The sequence below is a fragment of the Cuculus canorus genome, chromosome 6, assembly GCF_017976375.1.
Source record: "Cuculus canorus isolate bCucCan1 chromosome 6, bCucCan1.pri, whole genome shotgun sequence".
Lineage (NCBI taxonomy): Eukaryota > Metazoa > Chordata > Aves > Cuculiformes > Cuculidae > Cuculus > Cuculus canorus.
Window position 1 is genome coordinate 28,199,755 of NC_071406.1, and position 21,706 is coordinate 28,221,460.

The 21,706-nt window shown below is 39.7% G+C and overlaps 1 protein-coding gene across 3 annotated transcripts in view; it reads left to right on the plus strand.

Moving 5' to 3' along the window:
* The window catches only part of PARD3B (par-3 family cell polarity regulator beta), a 421,427-nt gene that overhangs the window by 358,140 nt on the left and 41,581 nt on the right, over nucleotides 1-21,706 (plus strand). For all 3 annotated transcript variants that reach the window (XM_054069863.1, XM_054069864.1, XM_054069865.1), the window contains one exon: nucleotides 11,168-11,303. In XM_054069863.1, coding sequence (XP_053925838.1) covers nucleotides 11,168-11,303 — 136 coding nt within the window. The remainder of the gene's footprint in view (nucleotides 1-11,167; nucleotides 11,304-21,706) is intronic.

Consider the following 21,706-nt stretch of genomic DNA (forward strand, 5'->3'; position numbering starts at 1 on the left):
ACACATATGATAGAAATTTCGGTGCTGACTTCACCAAAAGCGCTTGTCCTGAGCTGCCAGAGCCTAGACATACTTTTCCAGTAGTAGGTTATCCCGGCTGCGGGAACCAGAGAGATTCCTGGTGCAGAAATTAAAGATGAGGTGAATGGGGGATGGTCAGTGTCGCCTTGCCCTTAATGCCCTACCTTCCTGGGAGGGAAAGAGTGAGCTGATTTGAATACAAAAGCCTAAGAAATGCCATGATCGGGCAGGAAAAGAACAGGAGAGGAGAAGAGGCAGAATTGCTGGAGCAGCCAGAGAATAGGGAGAATAAAGGAGGAGCGAGCTGAGTCAGTGCAGAGTTGTGGGCAATAAGTGGGTGCTTCAGAGTAGAGAGGAGTTTCTGGTACTGCAAGTTTAATGCTCTGTTAGTGTGTTAGACACAAGCACACTCATTTGAACCAGTGCAGAAAGGAAGAGGTGCTGTTGGGTGTCCTAAGCCACCTACAGCCTCATTGTTACTGGCAGGTTGCTTTGTGAATTGCTTCTGGGACATGCATTTCAAGGACTGCTGGAAGGAGAAATGCTGACCTACAAGCATCAGGGAGGTGTTTCTGTACAGGCACAGCCCGTGGGGTGGCGATGTGCTTGTATGGGAAGCCAATAAATGGATGGAAGCGATTGGCATGGTTGTCTGAAGGAATAAAGGGAAAGACTTCCAAACATCAGGATGAGAACAGGGAATGAAGGGAGCAAAACAAAAACAGATAAAAGAGGATTTGTAAGGTGTGTGTCTTAACATGGCATTTGAAACCATATGAGAGTCATTCTGTAGAGATGGAGATAGGCCTGAAACAGGACGCTTGCTTTAGCATTTCTGGGGCTTCCCACTCAAATGCAGAGATAGGCTCGCTCCTTCCTCTTCCAGATGAGATACATCAGGAAATTGTTGTGTGTAGCTTGAAGAATCCATTACTTTGTTTATTTCCATTGTAATTTAACGTTTTTTTAAACAATTGCTGAGAAGGATGAGTGCTTATCTTCAATCTTAAACACCTGAAAGTCAGCCTTGACTTCTCTAAGTGGAAAAATGGGAGTAATTTCAGAGACACATTTGAGCTGCAGCCGTAAGAAGAAGGCACCAGAAAATCTGTGCGTGTCTGGAAGTCCAGGAGCTTCCGTTGCCTGCACAGTAAAAGGTAATAAAGTTACTCTGCTAACTTTAAGCCCTTGAGTTCAGAAATATTTATCTGAAATGCAGTTCAGCTTGTAAAGTTTTTAATGCTGTTGATGTGGATCTTGTGATGAAAGCTAGTTGAAGGAATGTGCAGTCCCTAGTCTTTGAGAATGAGAACAAAACAACTGTGCTATGAGGAGCCCAGCTGCACAGGGGAGAGGTGCCCGAGGAGGGAGGCTGCTGGAAGGGCAGGCAGGGTGGCCTTGAAGGTGGCAGAACTTTGCAAAATCCATCAACTGCTTCAGCATCTGGCAGGGTTTCTTGTGAGCAATAACCAAGAGCTAAGTTTGCCATATCTAATTCCTGAGAGAAGCTAGTGGTAACTCGTGTTTTGACTTTTGAGCGTGTTCCTGTGAAACTGCTCAGATCTCAATTGTAGTTTGGAAATACTGCGCTATCAGAGAACTAAAATGAATTTACCTTGAGAGCTGTCCCCATGGTAAGATTGCCATAAAATTTTTAGCCCCTTGCACTTCTACAGTCTAGAAAATATAATTAAGCCTGTTTTTCTCGAACATCTGTTAAATGCTTTGTGTGTCATTTTAGTATATATTCAGAAGTGAACTTTGGATGATTGTATTGGAGTAAGGATGTTCCAGAGACTTATGGCTTATGTTCCCCTCTGTGAGAAACCTCATGTGTTGTAAGTCATTCAGCTATGCTCAACAGTGCTTTCATTTTGCTGTACATTGCACACGCAACTGGCAAAATACATTAGAAATAACTTCATTTGTTGTTTTGCTTTTCTTTAGCTTGCAGTTGGAACGTTAAATGCTTTCCTTATAAGGCTTACATGCTTCACCTTGCATGTGCCAGTGGCTTAATAAGAACATGTGCTGTCTCTCTGTAACAAATCCAATGATTTCTCTGTGCACGTATATTTAGTTGTACATATAAATAGAATCCAGGCACTGTTAGATGCGTATGAAAGTGTACGTCAGATTGAAATGGTAACATATGAGGTTTTCTGCAGTTCCATTTATGAAGTGTCAAGCTAAAAACGAAGCTGTGAAGTAGTCAGAAAACTTTTTATTTCTGCAGCCAAAGGCATATGCTTATACAGCCTAACCTAATTAGGTCTCAGATATATTCTTAGAATGGTCAGTATTTCATGTGTTGTATCATTGTCTACGAGTTGCTTTTTCATTGTAGTCAGGCTTTTACGCAGTAGAATGTAGGAGAATGTTGTTACAGATGTCTGGCTCCTTTCACCGATTTTGTTGCTGTCTGCAGCAAAATTTGAGTTTTAGCTATACAGTGCAAATTCCCTCTGAATCATTGGATGCCCTTAAACAGTGTAGTACTGGGATATGTGTAAATGTCTGCAAAGTACGGTGATTGGAGTGGCTGGTTTAAGAGGAGCTATAAAATGGTTCCAGCTGGAGTGCATTCTTGAGGTAAGCTCAAAATACACTCCAAATTGTCAGCACACTACTCAGGAAAAACACAAGAAACAAATCATCTGTAGTGTGCTTTGCTTCCTTTAATGCGCAGGAGGACAGTGTAAATGGAAGCCGGTCAATTTTCAACAGTTTGTGTAAAATTGTCCCTAGGTTTTGCTTCTGTACTTCAGCCTTTGTGAATAAATGCGTCACACTGGACTGTAAGTATACCTGTGTGTATTTCTGTGGACATACCGCCGTCTGTATTTCCATAAGTATTGTGTATCTGTCCATTAATATTTATATGGAACTGAGAGCTTTGGTTCTTGCAATTTTTAATAAACATTGATGGTGTTACTAGTTTATACAGAGCATTCAGTATGCTCCATCAAAATGGCAGCTCTAATTAGGTTCCTTGAATTAGCTAATGGATTTTGAGAAAGATAGCTTACAAAGCTCTTACAGCTGTCCAAGATATTCCTGCCATGGCAGAAAGACAAAAGGCCGCTGGAAGCTAAAGGCTTTAAAGCTTGAGAAATGCAGCTGACAGTTAAAAAAGATAAATTACATTTGTATTTTTTTCCCGTAAAAGTCCTAATGCTGGATTAATGTTATCCTCATAGTGACCATTCATTAAAAACACCCAAAAAAAGCCAACTTTATGTAACAGTAAGGATGCATTTTGGCTGTGAGAACTATGCTTTTCCCTGATGCTTTGCACGTGGTATACATTAACTCCTTTTTTGAAAAAAAAAATGTAAACTATATCTGTAACAGCATTATAGACCCAGAGACTTTTTGGGTTTGAGTTGAGGTTAAGGATTCTACCTAGGCCAGGTATTATAAAAACAAACCACACAGAGGATTAGTCGCTGCCACTCTTACCAGTGACATAAATTTACATCTGTGTAATGAAGAATAGGAGATAGTCTCCAGTCTGAAACTTGGAGAGGTAATTTCAAGGAAGAAATGGATAGTTACTCCAGGCTTTGTAGTTTTCAACAAAGTGCGTTTTAGAACACGGGCAAGCAGCATCTCCTGTGAGTGAATTCTTCCATCCTCACTTCTTACCTCGCAAGGGAGCACAGAAATTAAGACTGCACTGAATTGTCACCTTCTCTCCCTCCTGCCTTTGCTTTGTGTATGCTAAAGGAAATTCCTGAGGGACTCTTGAATGGATAATTCATTGGAAGTCTGTAAAGTACTTATTTCAGCTTTAGCGATAAATTTAATAAACTGTAGTGCAAAAAGCAATAGTCTGCAAGGGAAAAAAAGCTAGCTGCCAGTTGCAGGCAGGTGTGATAGCCATTAAGAAAGAGCTACATTTCCACACAAGAGTTTAGCATTCAGCATTTGCTTTGTTGAATTGTTAAAGCTGCTGTAAATGGATTTTGGAGGGCTGAAAAATCTGCTCTGTGTTGATGTGACCTATCTATTGTAAATATGCCAGCTGCTTTACATCAGTAAAGTAAAATACCCCCTCCCAAGCCCTGTTGTAATACAAAGTGCCAAAAAAAGGCAATTTAAGTACTTTGCTGTGTAAATCCAGAAGAAATTACCTTGGAGAGAAGGCCCTCGATTATGTCTCACACGTGACTTCTGCATGATGGATAAAAGACGTAATTGATATCATCTTTAGTGAAGAAACCAGAAACTGTTGCATTGTCTAGAGGCTACTGAAAATACCAGGAAAATCTGGTTTTCATTATTTTCATTGTGTATTGTTTATAGAGAGTTTGGTTGTTGTCAGCAGCCGAGTCCCTAATCTCCCTGCTTTCCTAGCCCTTCGGAGACAAGTGCACATCTCAGATCAACAAGACAGCAGTAAACTGGTCACATGCCAGAAGCAGACATTGCCATTAACCAGCCTGAACTGCAAGGCATCTTTTTTATTATTATTAGTTAAAATGTGGTGATTGCCTTCCTTGATGAGGCACAATATCGTGAGCAAGAAAAAAAGCAAAAAAAAATATATTTTCTTTGAGCTAAAGAAGACAAGCTGGCTAGAAAGAAAATGTCCCCTTTTTTTCTTTCCTTCCTACTTGATTGTAAATAACCTGTGTCTGTTAGAGCAGCACATACCATATCTGCTGTTACAGCAAAATTAAACCTCAGTGTGTCAATTTTGTTTCCATAAAACAACAAATTGGACTATACCTCCCATTATTTCTGGCCAGCTGTAGTCAACTATAAGTTATAAAGGAGAGTAATGGAGATTAGAAGTGGCCTGGATTGAAAAAAATGATGGTCATCTGAATGTCTAGGCCATCTGCCGTGACAAACAGGAAAAGGTGTTGTATGTCATGTGAAAGGAGGGAATCATGAAAGGATGCTTTATGTTGAACCAGTGAGAGATATTTTAGAAACAGTTCGGAAAAACTGAAGGTGACACAAGTCTGTTGGTCTCAATATTCAGATTGTTCTTTTGAGGCTTCTGTAAGCATATTTTGAGTTATTTGGGGAAATAAAAGGTTAATGACACTGCTAATTCACATCATGCAAGGTTCTCTTTCCTTCTTTCTTCCTAATGAGTCTGTAGGAACCTAAGAATATTATCATCTTTCTTTCTACTAAGCTCCTAATGTCAAGGGGTCAGTAGTGATGTTACAGGGTCAATAGGACTCAATTTACATCCAGACAAATGGTAGTCATGTGCTGCCCTAAGAGTCTTTGACCTTTTGGACAGAAATGGTTCTACTGCTTTTATGTTAGCCTAAAGAATTGAAAGGTGACAGCGTATGTTCCACTGAAGCACATTTATGACTTTTAAAATATTGTAAAGCAAGTTGAGACTCAGGGACTTGAGTATACAAGTTCAAATAAATAAGTGAAAATAGCTTCTTCGGTGCAGTTTGTTTTCCTGCAGTTTACTTACTATTTTTGACTTTATATATATTTATGTACATATGGGTGGAAAGAAACATATCCGTCTAATGCTCCTCACGTAAGCACACTTATACAGATCATCTCAGAGTAGCTCTGTCTAAATGGAACTGGGCTCAAATTCTTCCTTCTGGTCACTTCACACAGATTTCTCAATCAATTATCCTCCTGGGGTCTCTCTCCATTGATAAAGACGGCAGTTGTGTGTACGTAGCGTATATTCCTGCCTGCAATAAGAAAGCTAGTGTTATGGACACTGCGTGGTTCCAAGTAACTAGAAATACATCATTCTTAAGTTGGGTCCTCAGCATGGGGTATGTATAGCCAAAACCCAGGCTGGCTCTGAGATATTCCTGAGCCTGCAAGGCAGTATCAGTGATGTCAACAAGGTATTTCTAACAAGTCTTTCATTGCAATATCATTCATTTACTTGAGTGCATGCAGAAACAACAAATGTTCATTTCTTCCTAAGCTCTCTTTCTCTTGTTAGTTAACAAAGTTGAAAGCTGAAATATTGTAGAATTATGTTCTTATCATTGATTTTCTTTTTATCACTTCCCACCATTCTTTTTATTCCCTCTTACTACTGAGATTGCAGAAGTACCCTCATAGCAATTTAGTACTTCAGGGCAGAAAGGTAAGGGCTGGAACTGGGAGAGTAACATACTGTAATATTTATTTGTTATAACTTTTTATCCTAAGTGAAAGATATTCTTACATGCTCTGTTGAACTCCCTTATACTGTGTATCTCTGTAGACAGCTGTATTCTTTTCAGTATGTAAAATTAGTTTTGTTTTATAGCAGATTGTGAATGGAAGATTGTCCATTCTCTTTAGTCTGTGAATCACATTTTGTCTTAGATTTGTTTGTTAATTCACGATTCACGAAAAGAATAATTTTAATTTTTTGATTGCTTTTTTATGTGGAAGCACCAGTTGTAGAGACTGACAGTCAGCTGGGTGAGATCAGGATTTGAAAGAAGTAGCTGGCAAAAACAGTTCTATACACTATTAATGTGTTTAGGAAAACCACTGGAAACAAAATGTTTATTGCTTCTTCAAATGTCTGTTTATATACAGCTTTAAGTGGTTCATCTTACTCTGTACACATAATACCAGTTTTTAATTTTATGTTATCTAGAAAGCTGCAGTAAGAAGTCACTAATTTACAAAATGACATTTTAAACCTGAATTATTGAAATCTGGATTAGCGACTCAGAGGAAGAACTGAGATGAGATCTCACAGTGTAGAACCTGAGCCGTGTGTATTAAATACTGACAATGTTTTGATTCTATGAAAAAAATATCTTGTTTGTCATATTGTGTATATAATATTCTTGCTCATCTATCTCCTGCAGACATGATAAGGTGAAATTTCACAGTTGTGTTTCACATAGCATTAGAGATAGCTTGAAGCTAAGTCTGTGCCAAAGTATGGTTTCCTTTTTGTTCTGAGATGCCTATTCCAACTGTATCGGTTGAGTGGCTATTTCATAGAAGGCCTCGTTAGAGTCACAATGTGCAAAGTGGAGCCTTATATGCCTCTGACAGATTCAGGCAGAGGGCAGAAGGCAGTGATTTATGGTGGGTGTTTATCTGGTTGGTAGTACAGCCCCAGCTGGGTTAGAAGGATCGGGCAGACTTTTCGCTTTTGCTTTCTCCCGGGCCAGAAGAAAGCTTTGGTTTGTAAGGATTGTGTCTAGCAAAACTACAGAATGGCTGACGGGAGTGTGGTTTTTTCCTCTTTTAAATGTTTATATAAGATTATTTATTTTTTATTTTTTCTATTTAAAAAAAAAAAATCCATGCAGTGTGTGCAGCTTATTCAAAGAACTGTTGGACTTACATTAAGGTTGTTTGTGGTGTGGGATTTTGGACAGGTTTGTTACTGTTGTTCGAAATCAGCGTCTGAGTCTTTGCTGAGCTCTTTGTAAAGTTCTTCTGATTTTTTTCCCCCTCCTAGACATTATTTGAAACTTCCCCAAAATGTTTCAGGCTCTGTCTCAGTATCAGCTGCTTCTGAATCAGTCTCCTTACATGCAGCATAATTTTAGGAAATCATTCTGAATTCAATTGCAAAATGCAGAGTCTATGGTTCTCCTACAGTCCTGTTGTGACAGCGAAGTCCATGAGTAGATTAAATATTAGATCCTGGGAACATATGGTGGAGGGCAATGGCTAATGTAGGGTGGTTGCACAGTTCTGTGGAGAACGCGTAGCACAGGGAGCTGTGTGAGAGAATTGAGTTCTGCACAAAAAAAGTAGATATGATGAGGACTGTAATATTTATATGTCCTCAAGGAGGGAGCACTACATTAAATGTAAAGCTACCGTAAAAGAAATCTGTCTGATGTGCTTAATAGGCTTGGTGAAAAGCTTCAGTAAGTCTCCTTAATATAAATTGATTTTGATTAGAGTATTGTTTTTATATTTCTTCTGAAAGTTGAGGTTCCTTTTCAGCATAAATAGTTATGCATCCAAAACATTTGAACTGGTATTCCGCTGTTTCCCTGTCTGAGAACTGCTATCTGATCAAACCAATATTTTTTAATTATGTATTTATAGGCAGATGGGAGAATAGTTTACAGTCAATGTATGATCTTCTCTGCAAATCTTGGAAAATTGTGTTGGGTGGGTTTTTTTAATATTGCCTTATCAGTTTCTTTTTTTTTATTACTGATGACTTCATTCTGTTTGAATTCAATGCTTCAGTTTCTTTGGGGTAAACTAATAGATTATGTATGCGATATTTGCACAGTGCTGATTGAATTCATCTGGTGAGTTTGAATGTGGTTCATATATTCACATAATTGTCAGGAGCCAACTTGAAATTCAGAACTGTTTCATGAGCATTGCACAGGGCATCATATTCATCTCACATTACTCAGGAGTGGGTAAAACTTTCATGGTGAGTTAGATATGCAGCTCTTTCAAAAGCTGATGTCTTTTACATTCGTGCCTATAAACAGTGATGGAGGAAAAAAAAAAAAAAAGGAAAGCAAAAAAGCTGTGGACCTTTAACTGTTTCCTGAGAAAACTAAGCTGATGTGCTGACCCACCCTCTTCCAACCTGTACTCCCACCTTTCTATTAAAACCTGAACCTGCTGGCTGTTTTTGACCAGACTTGACAGGTGATCCAATGTTCAAAAGATCTTGGATCACGAAGTTTTGTGAAAATAAGCAGTCTGCCAGAGAGGCCCAGATGAATGCCCTTGCAGGCGAGAAATGCTGCGGTGTGAACTCAATCCCATTATCGGACACCAGAGAACTCACAGGAGAGAAGCACAGGAAATCAGACTTCACGGAGCTGCTTGTTTCCACAGAGATTATGCTTATGTTTTCACACTAATCCAGATGGATAACTTCCCATGTGCTGCTATCTTTCATTCAAACGTTCTTACTCATTCTCTCATGGTTAAGGTCTGTACTTTAATACAGCGTGGCAGAAGTTTACCAAAGAAAAAACTGTCAGGCACAGCCTTTTAATAGGTAGAACCAGACTGGTCTCTGCAGCACGTCTCCTCTAGGTGCGTTTCCTCCTGCTTCCACTTGCTGGGTAGATGGGTTTAAGCAGGAGGAAACGCACCTAGAGGAGACGTGCAGCACAGGCTGCTGTTACTGCCTCTTCCAATATAAATCTCAGATTTCATTTTAAAAAGAAAAAAAAACCCCACCTGTATGATATTTTCAGATTACCTCTTCAGCTGAAGTACCTGGAGGTAAAAAGTGGGTATGTGGCCATTAGGCCACTCGTGGCAGGTGCTAATACATTTTGCAGAGCTGCAGGGAGCCGGATCAGCTGGAATGGAACTAGACCCATTGCCTGTATTTCAGCATTTCAGTCTCTTAGCTAGTGCTGCTTTGGGTAATAACATTGGCAGAGTAGCAGGAACGACACTTTGCACGTTATCTGTATGTTAGCAGCCCTAATTAAATGCTTTATCTGTACTCAGAAGTAAAGTCAGGGGATTTCACAGGTATTGTATTGCTCAGGAGCTGTAGACGAAGCTTCACTGTTCTAAGCGATAGCCCCCATTAAGCTAGTCCTCAATTCCAGTGGTTAGCAAACTGGAAATGTCTCTCCACTATTTGGCAAGAGTTCATACAAGGAATAGAGGCTTTTATCTGTGGAAGGAGTCAAGGAAAAAGGAAATGTACTTTTTTTTTTTTTCTCAATAGTCCACAGGGTTGTGCAAGCTTTCTGCACCATCTTCACAGAGAGTGAGAAAAATTTCATTTGCTCTGGAAGAGTTCAGTAAGTCAGCCAGAGAATCTTGAAACTTCTGGGACTTCCTAGAGTAGAGGGACTGGATAACATAGGATCCAGGGAAAGAAAGTAATTTAAGTGTTTCATTCTTCGTGGATACATAGTGATGCTGCAATCCTGGCTGCATGTTCAGTTGCATTTGCACTGTGTGTGGAATTCCCCTTCATTGATAAGTGATTTCCAACCAGTCTAGCCTGCTGTTAGATATGAGAAGCTACTTATTACTGAACTCATAGGTTTATGTCCGATCTTTTGTATGTGCTTTCCAAATTCAGTTTGGTGTTCTGGCATGCTCATGGTGAAGGGCAGCGTGACAAGGTGCTCCACAGAGGCTGTGCTCCTGTAAATAGCCCATTGTTGGTGAGCCAGAGTTAAGACTGCAGATTTAAGAGAATATATGATGCTGTGCTGCGATTACAATGGTCTGAGTTTAGAAGCAGCCAAATACATTGAACAACAACTCCCTGTGAATGCCAGTACAAGTACTGAGCCATACAAGTCTGTATTCACCCCAGTGCTGACTGGAGACCCTGCAGGAAACTTCTAATTTATTCGTTTTCAATGTGGCTGCATTTTTTTTTTAATTAGGCATTTTTAGGGTTTTTTTCTTTAATCCTTTCAGGTATAGCCTGACCTTCCATGGTTGTACGAGTCCAGCTGTAAGTTTTTGGGAGGCTCACCAGGGTCAAAACTCACAAAGACAAGCATATGTTTAACTTGACAAACTAAGCAACTCCACTAGCTTTACCATGACAGTTTGCGGTGTATTCAGTTCAGCATACAAGTGAGTCTTTGTGGATTACCAAGTAGATTACTGTTTAACTACCATTTTAAGAAAATTGTGTCGAGATGTAATAGTGCGCTTTGCCATCTCTCATGCCTCCCCTGTACTTTCGTGGCTGACGTTTTTTTATAAGATAAATGTTCTTTCTGTGCTTCTCTGAGAATATAGTCTATTCTTTACCTTGAACAAATGTAATTTTAGGGAAATTCCACATTTAGCGTGGGAGCAAAAGGGAAACATTTTTCTGGCAGCTTATCATCATCATCATCATTATTATTAAAATATGATAGCCATTTATAGCTGCTCATAGGAATGTTAAAAGTTTCCTTGTGCTCCCCCATCTGTCTGCATCCATCTGTTGTCTCTTGTCTTGTACTGGAATTGTTAAGTTCTTTAGACAGGGACAGCGTTTTTTTAAAATAAGGATCAAGTTCATAATTAGTAGCTTTATTAATACGAGAAAGCAAAAATAAGGGTGATATGGGCCTGTGGGCACTATGCAAGTCAGGAGAATCAGTTATAATCCATTTGTCTCAGGTGTGGCTATTCTGTGTGTGTGCTCATGTGGGTACCTGCTAGGTGTTAGATATGTGTGTACATACAAGTTTTATTTAGCATTTTTCATTTTTCTCAGTGGCTGCACAGGTGGCGGGAATGCTGATCGTATCCAGAAGTTACGGAAGGAGTACCATCAGGCCAGGCGAGAAGGCTTACCGTTCTATGAGGACGACGAAGGAAGAACACAGCCATTGGATTATGACCAGTGCTGGGTAGGTCCACAGTGTGATGTAAAGTGCTTTTGCAGTGCTCAGGGTTAGCAGAAGGTGCTGATTTGTTTGTATTTTCTGGAAATCCTGTATCAGCTTAGCATGAATTTAGGGGAGGTTGTAGAAATGGAGAAATCCTTTATGCCAGCCAACCAAAGAAAACATCATTGACATGAAAACTTGGCTAAAAATAACTTCTCACTGTGTTCGATTATGCCCCAGTTTCCTCTCTATAGGCCCAAGTTATACAGCCATTGCCAAACTTTGTCACATCGGGTAGCATCAAGGCTTTTTAGCAGGATTTATGGTACTGTGGCAGTTCATCCAGTGATTCCCTGGGTTAGAAAGAGCATTAAGAAAAGCAGGCTCTTGCTGTGCTTAGCTGCAAAGTGAAAGGAAGGACATACAGGCACGTCTGCTCGTGCCCTTCCTTTTGCACAGTGGACAGTTGCAATCTGGCCATGATAGATCCTCGGTAAGATTTTATAAAGTGAAAAGTGGAATATTTGTTTCTCTCCAATCAAAGGATCTTAAAGTATTCTACCAACACTGTAGAATTCTTACCGACATACTGTATTCCCTTTTTTACATCTATGAGTCACACTACACAGAGACGTATTGTCTGCCTCACTACTGAAGAGTAACCTGTGGTAGAACCAGAGACTAAACCAGGAATCCTGGACTTCTGAATGCATTAAATGCCACAGCTATAGTCTACGGGATCACAACTGTGGCACTCGAGCTCCACCTGAGCAGGTTTCAGAGCTGGACTCTGTCTCTTTAGAAGTAATTATAATCAACCAGCATTCAAAAATGTAGCTTTGACAAGACGCAATTTATGCTAAATTTGAAATCTTAGTTTAGAAAGAGGCAGGATTATGTTAAAATCTTAAGAATCTAAATGTACCTGATGTTTGAAATAGCATTGTTGGTTTTAATGTCCTCCAAACTCAGTGTGAATGCTGAAGCAAAGTCTTCAGTGACTGGGATTGTAGTCCAAAAAAAAAATATGTGAGACTAGTCTTTATTGCAATCACAAAGAGATAGACTTAAAAGGGGTGCTTTTACATAAATTATCATATGTATTTGTTCGTTAACCCAAAAGATATTTTATATATAATTCTGATTCAGTTACCAGAAGTGTCACCCTCAGCAACATAATTCTTTCCATAGAGCAGGTAACTTTAATCTACCACCTTAAATTTCATGACCCAAATTTGGTAATCTGTGTAGCTGCCATTCTTCTTCTGAATAGCCTTTGTAAACTGAAATGAGAATGTGCACAAAATGTGTCCTTCTGTTGAAATTGTATGGCAAGTTAAGTGTCCTGACAGAGGCCCCAGGCTGGGCCACTGGTACCTCTTCAGCAGCCTAGGGATTTCTACTTCTTATCTGAAACTGATAAAGCTTTATTAATCCTCAGAGGAGGCTGAGGTTTATGGTCCAGTGTAGTTTCCTATGATTCACAAAGGTTTCTTCCAGGTAATCCTTTTTAAGCCTTTCCTATTAGATATAATGCCCAGAGATTACTGATTTCCAAAGCTCTGCTTTTCCTGTGAAGCAAGTTGTCCTTAATCAGAACACCTGAAAGGGAGCTTTAAGTATCTCAGTCTTGAAGTGATTAATATTAGTGGCACTGGGATTGGGGGTTTTTGTCCTTTCAATGCACAATGTTTTTAAATGTTTTTGTTGTGAGGAAAGGCAGTCTGCTCAAAAATTATTTACCTTGAGGGCTTGAATATTCTGAAGTTTGTTGCTGCCACACTTCCTCTTGTTGAAGTGGTTTACAAATTTCAAGGCCTTCTGGTGTCTTTGCTGCAACAGTATCATCCATTGATTCATCGGGCCCTGCTTTCACATGCTCTGTCTTTCCATCTGGGAAATACTGTGGCCCCAGCTTGCTCTCTTTCGTCTCCTGGCCGAAATTTCTATTCTGACATGTAGTTTTACCCTTAAAATGCTTATGTTACATCAATCCATTCAGACAGAAAAGAAGAAGCAAAAATAGAATCAAAATATTAAAAAGAAAACAAATGTGTCTAAGCATCTTGCCAGGAGAGTCCTCAAGATATTTTTAAGCAACATAGTCTTTCCCACCTCGGGCTGCTGACCCTCAGCAGTACTGTGGTAACGCAGATTGAACAACAGCTGATTTTTTCCACCTTTACTCATCAGTGAAGAGACGTGCTGATGACTAGTTGCATAATTGTAAATAAATAAAAACTTACTCGGATCTTCAGGATGTCAGGTTTTTCTTTAAAGAGTCGACAGACAGCTGAGGAGGAGGAAAACCTTCTGGTATAAGTTTTCTTCCTTCCCACGGCGGGTTATGGCACTAGGGAAACTGCAGCTGGAAAGGAGATGCTGGGTCTCCCTATATTATATAGATACTCTATTAGTTCTTTATGTGCTTATGTCGGTCAGCTGTTTTACCTAAACCAGCTTTTCTATAAGATGTCTTTCTAATGTACAGCAGCTGCTGTAATCACTTCCCACCATCTCATGAAACATGCAGATAAGTTGGGAAATAGCAGAGAATAATTTGAGAAGACACTATCCTATCGCAAATCAACAGCCTCAGAAATGGACCCTGGGTCTTGTCCTACAAAAGTATCTGAGAACTCATGAGGCAAATTTCTATCTGATAAAGCTGACATTGACAATTGGCCTTTAGCTGACACTGTAATGGGACAGAATTTCTAGTAAAGGGGGTATTTCTAACAATCTACTTTTTTTAAAGTGGGATAAATCAAGTTAAAGCGCAGAGCCCGCTGAAAAGCTAGCATTGTAAGGGAAAATGATCTCATGACAGGCAATTGGGATCCATAAATGTTTTAAAAATAAGGTCAAAAATTCATTTTAAATAGGCTTGCTATTCTCTCATCATTCATTCCTCCAGCTTGCATCCCTCTTCCAATCCTCCTCTGTTCTTCTCATCTGTTGCTGGATGGATTTTTTTTTTTTGCTCTCTTGCGCCTTCATTCTGCTTTCCCTTCCCCACAGTCTGTTCTTTTTCTTTTTGTAAGTAACTGAATAATTCGGTTTTGTGTGTCTCCATAAACAGACACATGGATATAGCACTGTCTGTGCGATAGAGCCAGATCCTTTGAAATTCTTTTCCAGTTCCTTTGTGCTGTGGTTTGTTGTTGAGTTTAGTATCCTTTGGTCTCCTCCCTGCCACCCCCTTTTCAGGTTTATAACTAGGATAAATGATAAGCCACGTTCTATAGGGTGGATCACAAGGCTTAAAGTAAACCAGCTAGTTAACCAAAGGACAGGCTGATGATAAATGTCAATGTTGTCTAGGAAAAATGAATGCCTTTTGACGTCAGTGTAATGCGAGATTGCCCTAAAATTTTCTGACATCTAGGATGTATTGGGAGGTATCAGCAGAAGACAGAGTTTAGGCATGTGCATACATACTCATGTCTTAGTGGGATGTCAAACCGTAAGTGTTCATGAACATCTCCTATACAAACCTAACCCAGATCTACAGAAAGATGCATAATATGTTTATGTAGTATTATCATATACTGCAGTATCAGTCAGCACCTGAGAGAACTGCGTAAGCAATAAGCTGCAAGAGCTTACTCAGTGCCCCTAGGAGCTGGGGGGCTTTTTCATGGGGCACTCTTTTTCAGGGCTTTAGAGTTACAGGAGTAATAACAGATCATGAGAAATAGAGAGGGAGCTGTCAAGACAAAGCCGTGAAGTTAGCATCTGCACTTGTATTTAAGGGCATTTAAATAATGAGGAATTAATCATCTATTTGAGGATTTACTTGGATTTCATTACAGACTTTGTGCAAATCCAGTTACTTAAAACATCAATTCTTTCCTTCAGGGTGGCAGTAAACCCTTGAAACTTTATCTATTTTTAATGTCCATTCAAAGAGGGTGTGTAACACCAGCCACACTGCAAATAGTTCTTCACCTGTTAATGACCACATCAGCTTCACTCTACTGAACCTTGTGTTACATGGTTCTAAAAGTCATTTTCTTATTTGCAGATCAGATTTGCAAGCGGTTTAAATAACCTAAAGATATAAGAAAACCTGTCTCTGGATACTAGCTGTGAACATTTTGATTGAAACAAATCTGTAATGTACTGAGTTTTATCAGTTCCCAGTTGAGACTATGAAAGAAGAATCATGCCTGTCTGTGTTAAAGGCCAAGTACTTTATTGTGTGCCTGGCAGGGATCCAAGCCTAAAAATCAACCAGAACAAAAAAAGGAGCGTTAAGAACTGCATTATTTTTCCATAATGTGTCAAAGGGTTCTATGCTTGCTTCAGGATGAATAAGGAGCTGTTTGTGCTTTTCATGATCAATTAATTCCAGGTTCAGGATGTTGCATTTCAAATAGGTTAGTTTCCCAAAACGCACAGACGTTTGTGTTGGACCATCGTTAGAAACCAAAATTCCAGCTTCTAGAATAATAACATTCCTGTCTTCTAGTGCAATGGGAGAAGCTGACAACTTTATGTACTATGTGAAACCATATAGCAGAAACTCCTGTGAATTCCATACTTTCTGAGCCCGCAGACTATTAGCAGAACTCATTGGATTGAGAAGAAAAAAGACAATAACTTACTTAGAGTGTGGCTGCTTTGAAAGCCATGGATGAGAAGTATTTGTGTATGTTATTAAAATATTAATTGAGAATGTAAAACTTTTTATTAGGATGAATGATTAACTTACCAATGCAGAACTCTTTATGGTCACTACTTGTCTCTGTATGATGAAGGTTTCAGATGGCGATGTGTTCTAAAGAGCTGTTTAAACTAAGCAGAGAGATTTTGAAATTTACAGCCTGGCTTTTGGGCGTAGGTTTGAGGGGAAGTTATTTTGGAGATACCCGTGCCAAACCTCATGTGAAAAATAGACTATTCCAAATGGCATATGCAAGGAGAGCCAAATTCAATTCCGTTAATACTAGTAATAAAGAGTGACTCTTATAACTTGTTTGGAGTCATTCCTACTCACACAAAGGTTGAAATTGGCATAGATTATCTGAACCAGAGGGGAGTCTGAAATGCTCGTGTCTTCATGCTAACACTATGTACACACTCTTATTTACCAAGGGAAACAGTTCTGGTGCCATATGTCGTCTTATCAAAGCCTACTGGTACTGTTCATACGCTACAATATTATGTGATTTCCAGAAATACATCATGCCATCTATTCCACAAGGTACCTTATCACACGGCTGCTTTTTGTTGTGTTTCAGTGCAGGGGGATGTTTCTGAAGAAGACAAACACTAAGCATTTCTTATACTTTGTACAAGTAGTTGAAGAAAATAAAGACAAGAACATGTGATTCTGCTGGGCTGTGGCCGTCCTTGCAGGCTCGCAGCACTGAAAGATTCCACATTAACACATGTGCCAGCGGTCATGTCCCTTGTAGTTAGGAGAGGTTCCTCTGATGTTGCCCTAACGGAGAACTTGAGTGGGCATCACGGAGATCATGACAGCTGCCATAGATCATGCTGATATGATACGAAGGGCCCTAGAGGTTTTCTGTTGTATATATTTTTCCTAATTTGCCAGTATATTTAAGGAGGCAAGAAACAAGCCTCTGACTTTATTAATAATATTACTTGAGGTAATATTATTGATGAGAGGAGTTTATGAACAGGTAATCTGTTCTGTATTGTATGCTGGACAGTTATTGCATTTGTGTACATATACAAGCCACAGCTCTGCAGCTTTTATCCTTTGGGGCACAGCTGGGTGGGTACAGAAATAGCCTCTTCATAGCTAGGCTGTAATCTGGCTTCACTGCAGTTCCAAGTAGCACAGTAGCTGGGTTTTGTGATTTGCTTCAGTTTTGGCAAGCTTCTGCTTTAACAGAAACTTCTGTTTCTCAGGCCAGCATCACATGGGGAAGGTGGAAGAGGACTGAGTTTTAACGCCAACCCTTCATATGTGGGGTTGCTAAAGCTATTACTTTTCACTTTGAACATTCCCTTACTCTCAGTGATACGTACTTCTCCGTGACAGCTTGGTCCCAACCCCTAGCAAGTCAATGCCCCACATACCGTAGAATCAAATACAGCTGCTTGTGGGTCTGACTGCAAGATGGGGAAAGAGTAGGTTTCCTTTTAAAATTGACCTCCTCTTCCTCAGGCCATTAGTAAGAGGCCTGCTTCAACTTCTGGAAAGGGGCCCCAGTTGAGACAAACCTCATTTTTTAATCACAAGACAAGTCGGTAATGCCGTTGAAATTCATGTCTGAAGCTAAGCATGCACTTAGGTATTTATTAGATCAGGCTTGATAGCGGGCCTCAGGCTTGACCCCTTCCTGGGCACAAGCTTTTGCCTTTACTACCAGGGCTCTGATGCATTTATCAAATAGATGCTGACACGGTTGACTTCTTTTTGAATTCTCACGGCTTAATCTCCCTGGGTTATGAACTTGTTCAATGTGTTGCGGATTTAAAAAGAGATCTCTCCCCGAAAAAATTCTGATGATCCAAAGAGCTGCCTAGCTACCCTTGTCCCAGGTAGCACCCTGTTTCCTGAAGATGTTGGTCACTGCCTAGCCTTGCCTGCTAGGGATAACATCCCACTAGAACAGATAGCAGCTTTGACAAAGGGCCGCGAAATTTGTCCATTTAACATAATGGAAAGCAGAATGACCTCAGTGAGGCAAACAGCAACAGTTGCCCAGCTTGTGCAGAACAAGGTCGAGCTTGAAAGAAGCTGGGTCAAGCAATACAACTATGTCATTGAGGCTATTACAGAGTACAGATCTTTTATTTGTTATAGTTACAGGAGCCAACTGAAATAATGAACTTTTGATTATTTTTGATTTCTGGATTGAGTTCTTCCATTGTATATCTATGCAGCACTTCTCATTATTGCAGCACAAGATCTGAGGTGGAGGCCTTGGGTCTTCTTGACTTTTGCTGAAGTTCCTCACTGCAAAATGCATTTGCAGAACTGCTTGTTAAATTTCATCCGAGGTGCAGTTTCAGCAGTCAGGGTGTCAGTGCTCTGGCTACATTGTTGTCTTGCAGTTAAAAACACTAAAAAGTCAAGATTTCTTGCAGCCAAGGTGTGAAGAGTAATTAGAATGTATCACTGGGTGCTGGATATAAGCAATTATCTATGAATATATAAAGGCTCTATTTTTCTCAACAAACAGGCGACATTGTTATAATTATTTAAAATGAAAAAGAAAGTCACTGACTCAGACATGGAGAGATTGGGCGGATAACTTTATTAGTTCCCAGTCGAAGGTCTGTAGTGCAGATGCTAATCTAATATCAAGACTGCATTTAAATGAAGTAGAAAATGAGGGAAAAGAGAAATCCATTTACCCTATAAGGCTGGTGCTGTTCATGAGTTTGGCTTTTCTGCTCAAGGCCAGCTCTTTTCAACTTTCAACCTCATCTCTGGCTGTTAAAAAACACTAGGGAAAAGAAGCCCCTAGCACCTTCTTACTTGCTCGATATGGATCCAACTGGAACACGTTGCTTCTATTGAGCGTGCCGAGGCCTGAGAAGTTCTGCAAAAGTTAGTAATCATTTTTGTTTGCATTTGTTTTTTTAAACCTTCTTAATGTTCTTGGGTTTTTTTAGTAAATTGAATTTGTAAGCAGGAATTCCCCAATGCAGAAGAGAGTCTGATAAACACTGGCACTGTGCAACCTAATCTGAAGGCTTGATTTTCACTTTTTTTTTTTTTTTTTTTTTTTAGTGTTGTTGAGATACTTGCTGGGCAACTGTATTTATTAACAATAAGAAAGCAAGAGTGACAAATACTGCTGTCTGTGGTTTTGCTGCTTTTTCCTCATCGAATGGCCTGGCTGCTGTGTTAAGTGTCATGTTGCCCAATATTAAGTAGAGCCATTCCGGCTGAACTGTATGTCATAAGTCCTGCATGATAGGAGATATTGAGTCTTCTGTAATCCAGGTGATATTGGGATGTCTGCCTCCCAAGCAGAAATATGAGTTCTGGCCCTGCTGGCTCCAAGGGGGTCGTGCTATTCAAAGCAGATGATATGTGAATAATCCATTGTCCCAGAGTAGCACAGATTTCATAAAGCAATATGTCAAATTCAGCATGAATGTTGTGAATACGTACAACTAGGCAAGTGGACAAATACTGGTATCTCTTCTAAAATGCAGACTGGTCCCCAGTTGAAAGATTTTTCTGGGTTTAGTTACTTCATCTGTTTTCTTGATAGACTGGTAGTAATTACTGTCAAAATTACTATTGCAAATAATGCTCCTGTGTTAAGACGACCAATGCTGCACGTGACAACCAATAATAGCAGTGGCTCTCAAGGAACTTGAGCCCAGGGGAGGCCCATACAGCATGAGTGCTTTACACCATCAGATATTTTCAAGAAAAGTCAGAGTAGCAGATACTTAGAGTGAAATTATGACTTTGAAGTTTTGATATGACTCAAAACCAAGCGAGCATTTTGGGGTTCTGAGGAGATCTGAAAGTTTCGTGTATTGCAGTAAGCGTGGTTATATCAAATTAAATTCTATACTTCATAATTCGATGATAACACCTTCAAGATAAGATGAAAATTTATAATTTGAAATACATGCGTGTGCCTTCCATCCCTGGACTGCCATCATCAAAAGAAAGTCATTCTGACAATCTAAATTCAATCTTTCCTGTGGAATGATTATAGGAGAAATTAGCAAAATGCTATCTAGTGGTACCCACCAGTGGATCAGTGTTAGCATTTACATTTACATTTTAAGCCAATTTTCAAAGTATTTCTCTTAATTTGCTAGGAAGATACCTGTCAAGTTAGCAATTAAACTGTAATTTGGTCACCGAGGTGTTTACACGGATTAATAGATCTCCCTCTTAAGCGTGTGCTCCTGGGTTTGAAATAATAGCTATACTGCGTGGTAGCATGACCCCACTTGAGTTTCACACACACATGCACAAAATCAAATTCTATCACATTTTAATGCAAATTTTACCTTTGCAAATGATGGCCTGAAAAGAATGAGTTTCCATGGTAACCTTGGGGAACACATAACCTGTTTATCATAACTTCTCCATGAAGCAAGACAGGGGGTGGGGAACATGCTTTGATGTCAGCTATATTTTTCTGTAGACAGTATTCTGCTGTAGCATGTATGGAGAATTTACCAAAATGCTCCCATACTGTCCTAAATAAACTTTTTCCTCTTTCTTAGAAGCATTCATATGGAATAACATAGGAGGGAACTGCAGTAGGCAGTATTCAAAACCATTAACTGACCTTTCAGCTCCTGTCTGTAGTTTGACTACTAACTCAACATTTTGAAAGACCAATCACAAATTAATTCTTCAAACAGATCTCTTCCATCGCTTTCTCTGCCCTTGCTTTCCCTCCATGCCTTACGTTTGGCCCTCAGGTATCCCTGCTGCCTTTCAAAGGCACTTGAAGTTTTTTGTTTTCTTGTTCTTCTACTTCACTGCTGAAAGTACTGTTTGAAAAATGCCTTGAAATATCTCTGAACTCCTACATTGTGGATCTACCACAGAAATGAATGTATTGATTATACTTCACATTCGGTGCTGACTTTCAGAGTTGAGGTGGTGGCTTCTGGAGCTGCCATTAGCGAGGAGTGAGTTTGATGGCTGTCAGCATCTGCAAGGTTGTATTTTTTCTGCAGAAGCACAGTAACTCCTGGCTAAAGGAAAGTGTATCTGCAACATTTTTTTAAGGTCATTAGGAGTAAGGAACAGATGTTGAGGTTTTTCAGAATGCTGCTTTGAAGTGCCATTTAGGAGTCAGCTGACAAGACTGACCCTATAGGCAGTGATTTTTGGGACTGGAACACAGAGGAACCATTGCCCACAGTTACCCATCTGGTATCCATCTGGTACCAGCAAACAACAGACAGTACCGAATCACAGAGAAACTGTACCAACTGCTAAATTGGTATCGGCAAGCAAAGAAGGTCGCCACCCAACAGCAGTTGCAAGCAGGAGAAACAATGTCTGTAACATTTACAAACTGGTATCTGAAGATCCGGAGGAACCTGATGCCATAGCATATGGAAAGCAATTCCTCTCTCTAAGCCTGCTTATGCTGATGTTGTTTGCTCGGTATTAATCCAGGTTTGGGATTTTTATTCTTTTTTTTGTTAACCATATTGAACTTGCAGCATGGAGAGCTTTTGTCATGATGCCATTAAAAGAGCACCTCTCTTTAGTGGCATCTATGTTTAACAGGATTAAGTTGGATTTAATACCCTGTGCTGCATACGAACCATTCAAATTCTGGACGTGCTGTTCCATAGTGGTGTCAAATCACAGTGGAAGGAGTTGAGGTTAACTTTAATTTCGTGACAATTTACTCTCTACTGTTTTTCTTTGATGTGAACTATTCTTGGGGAGAACTGTGGTAGGGGGTTGTTTCCCAATTTTATTGCCATCTTCCTCT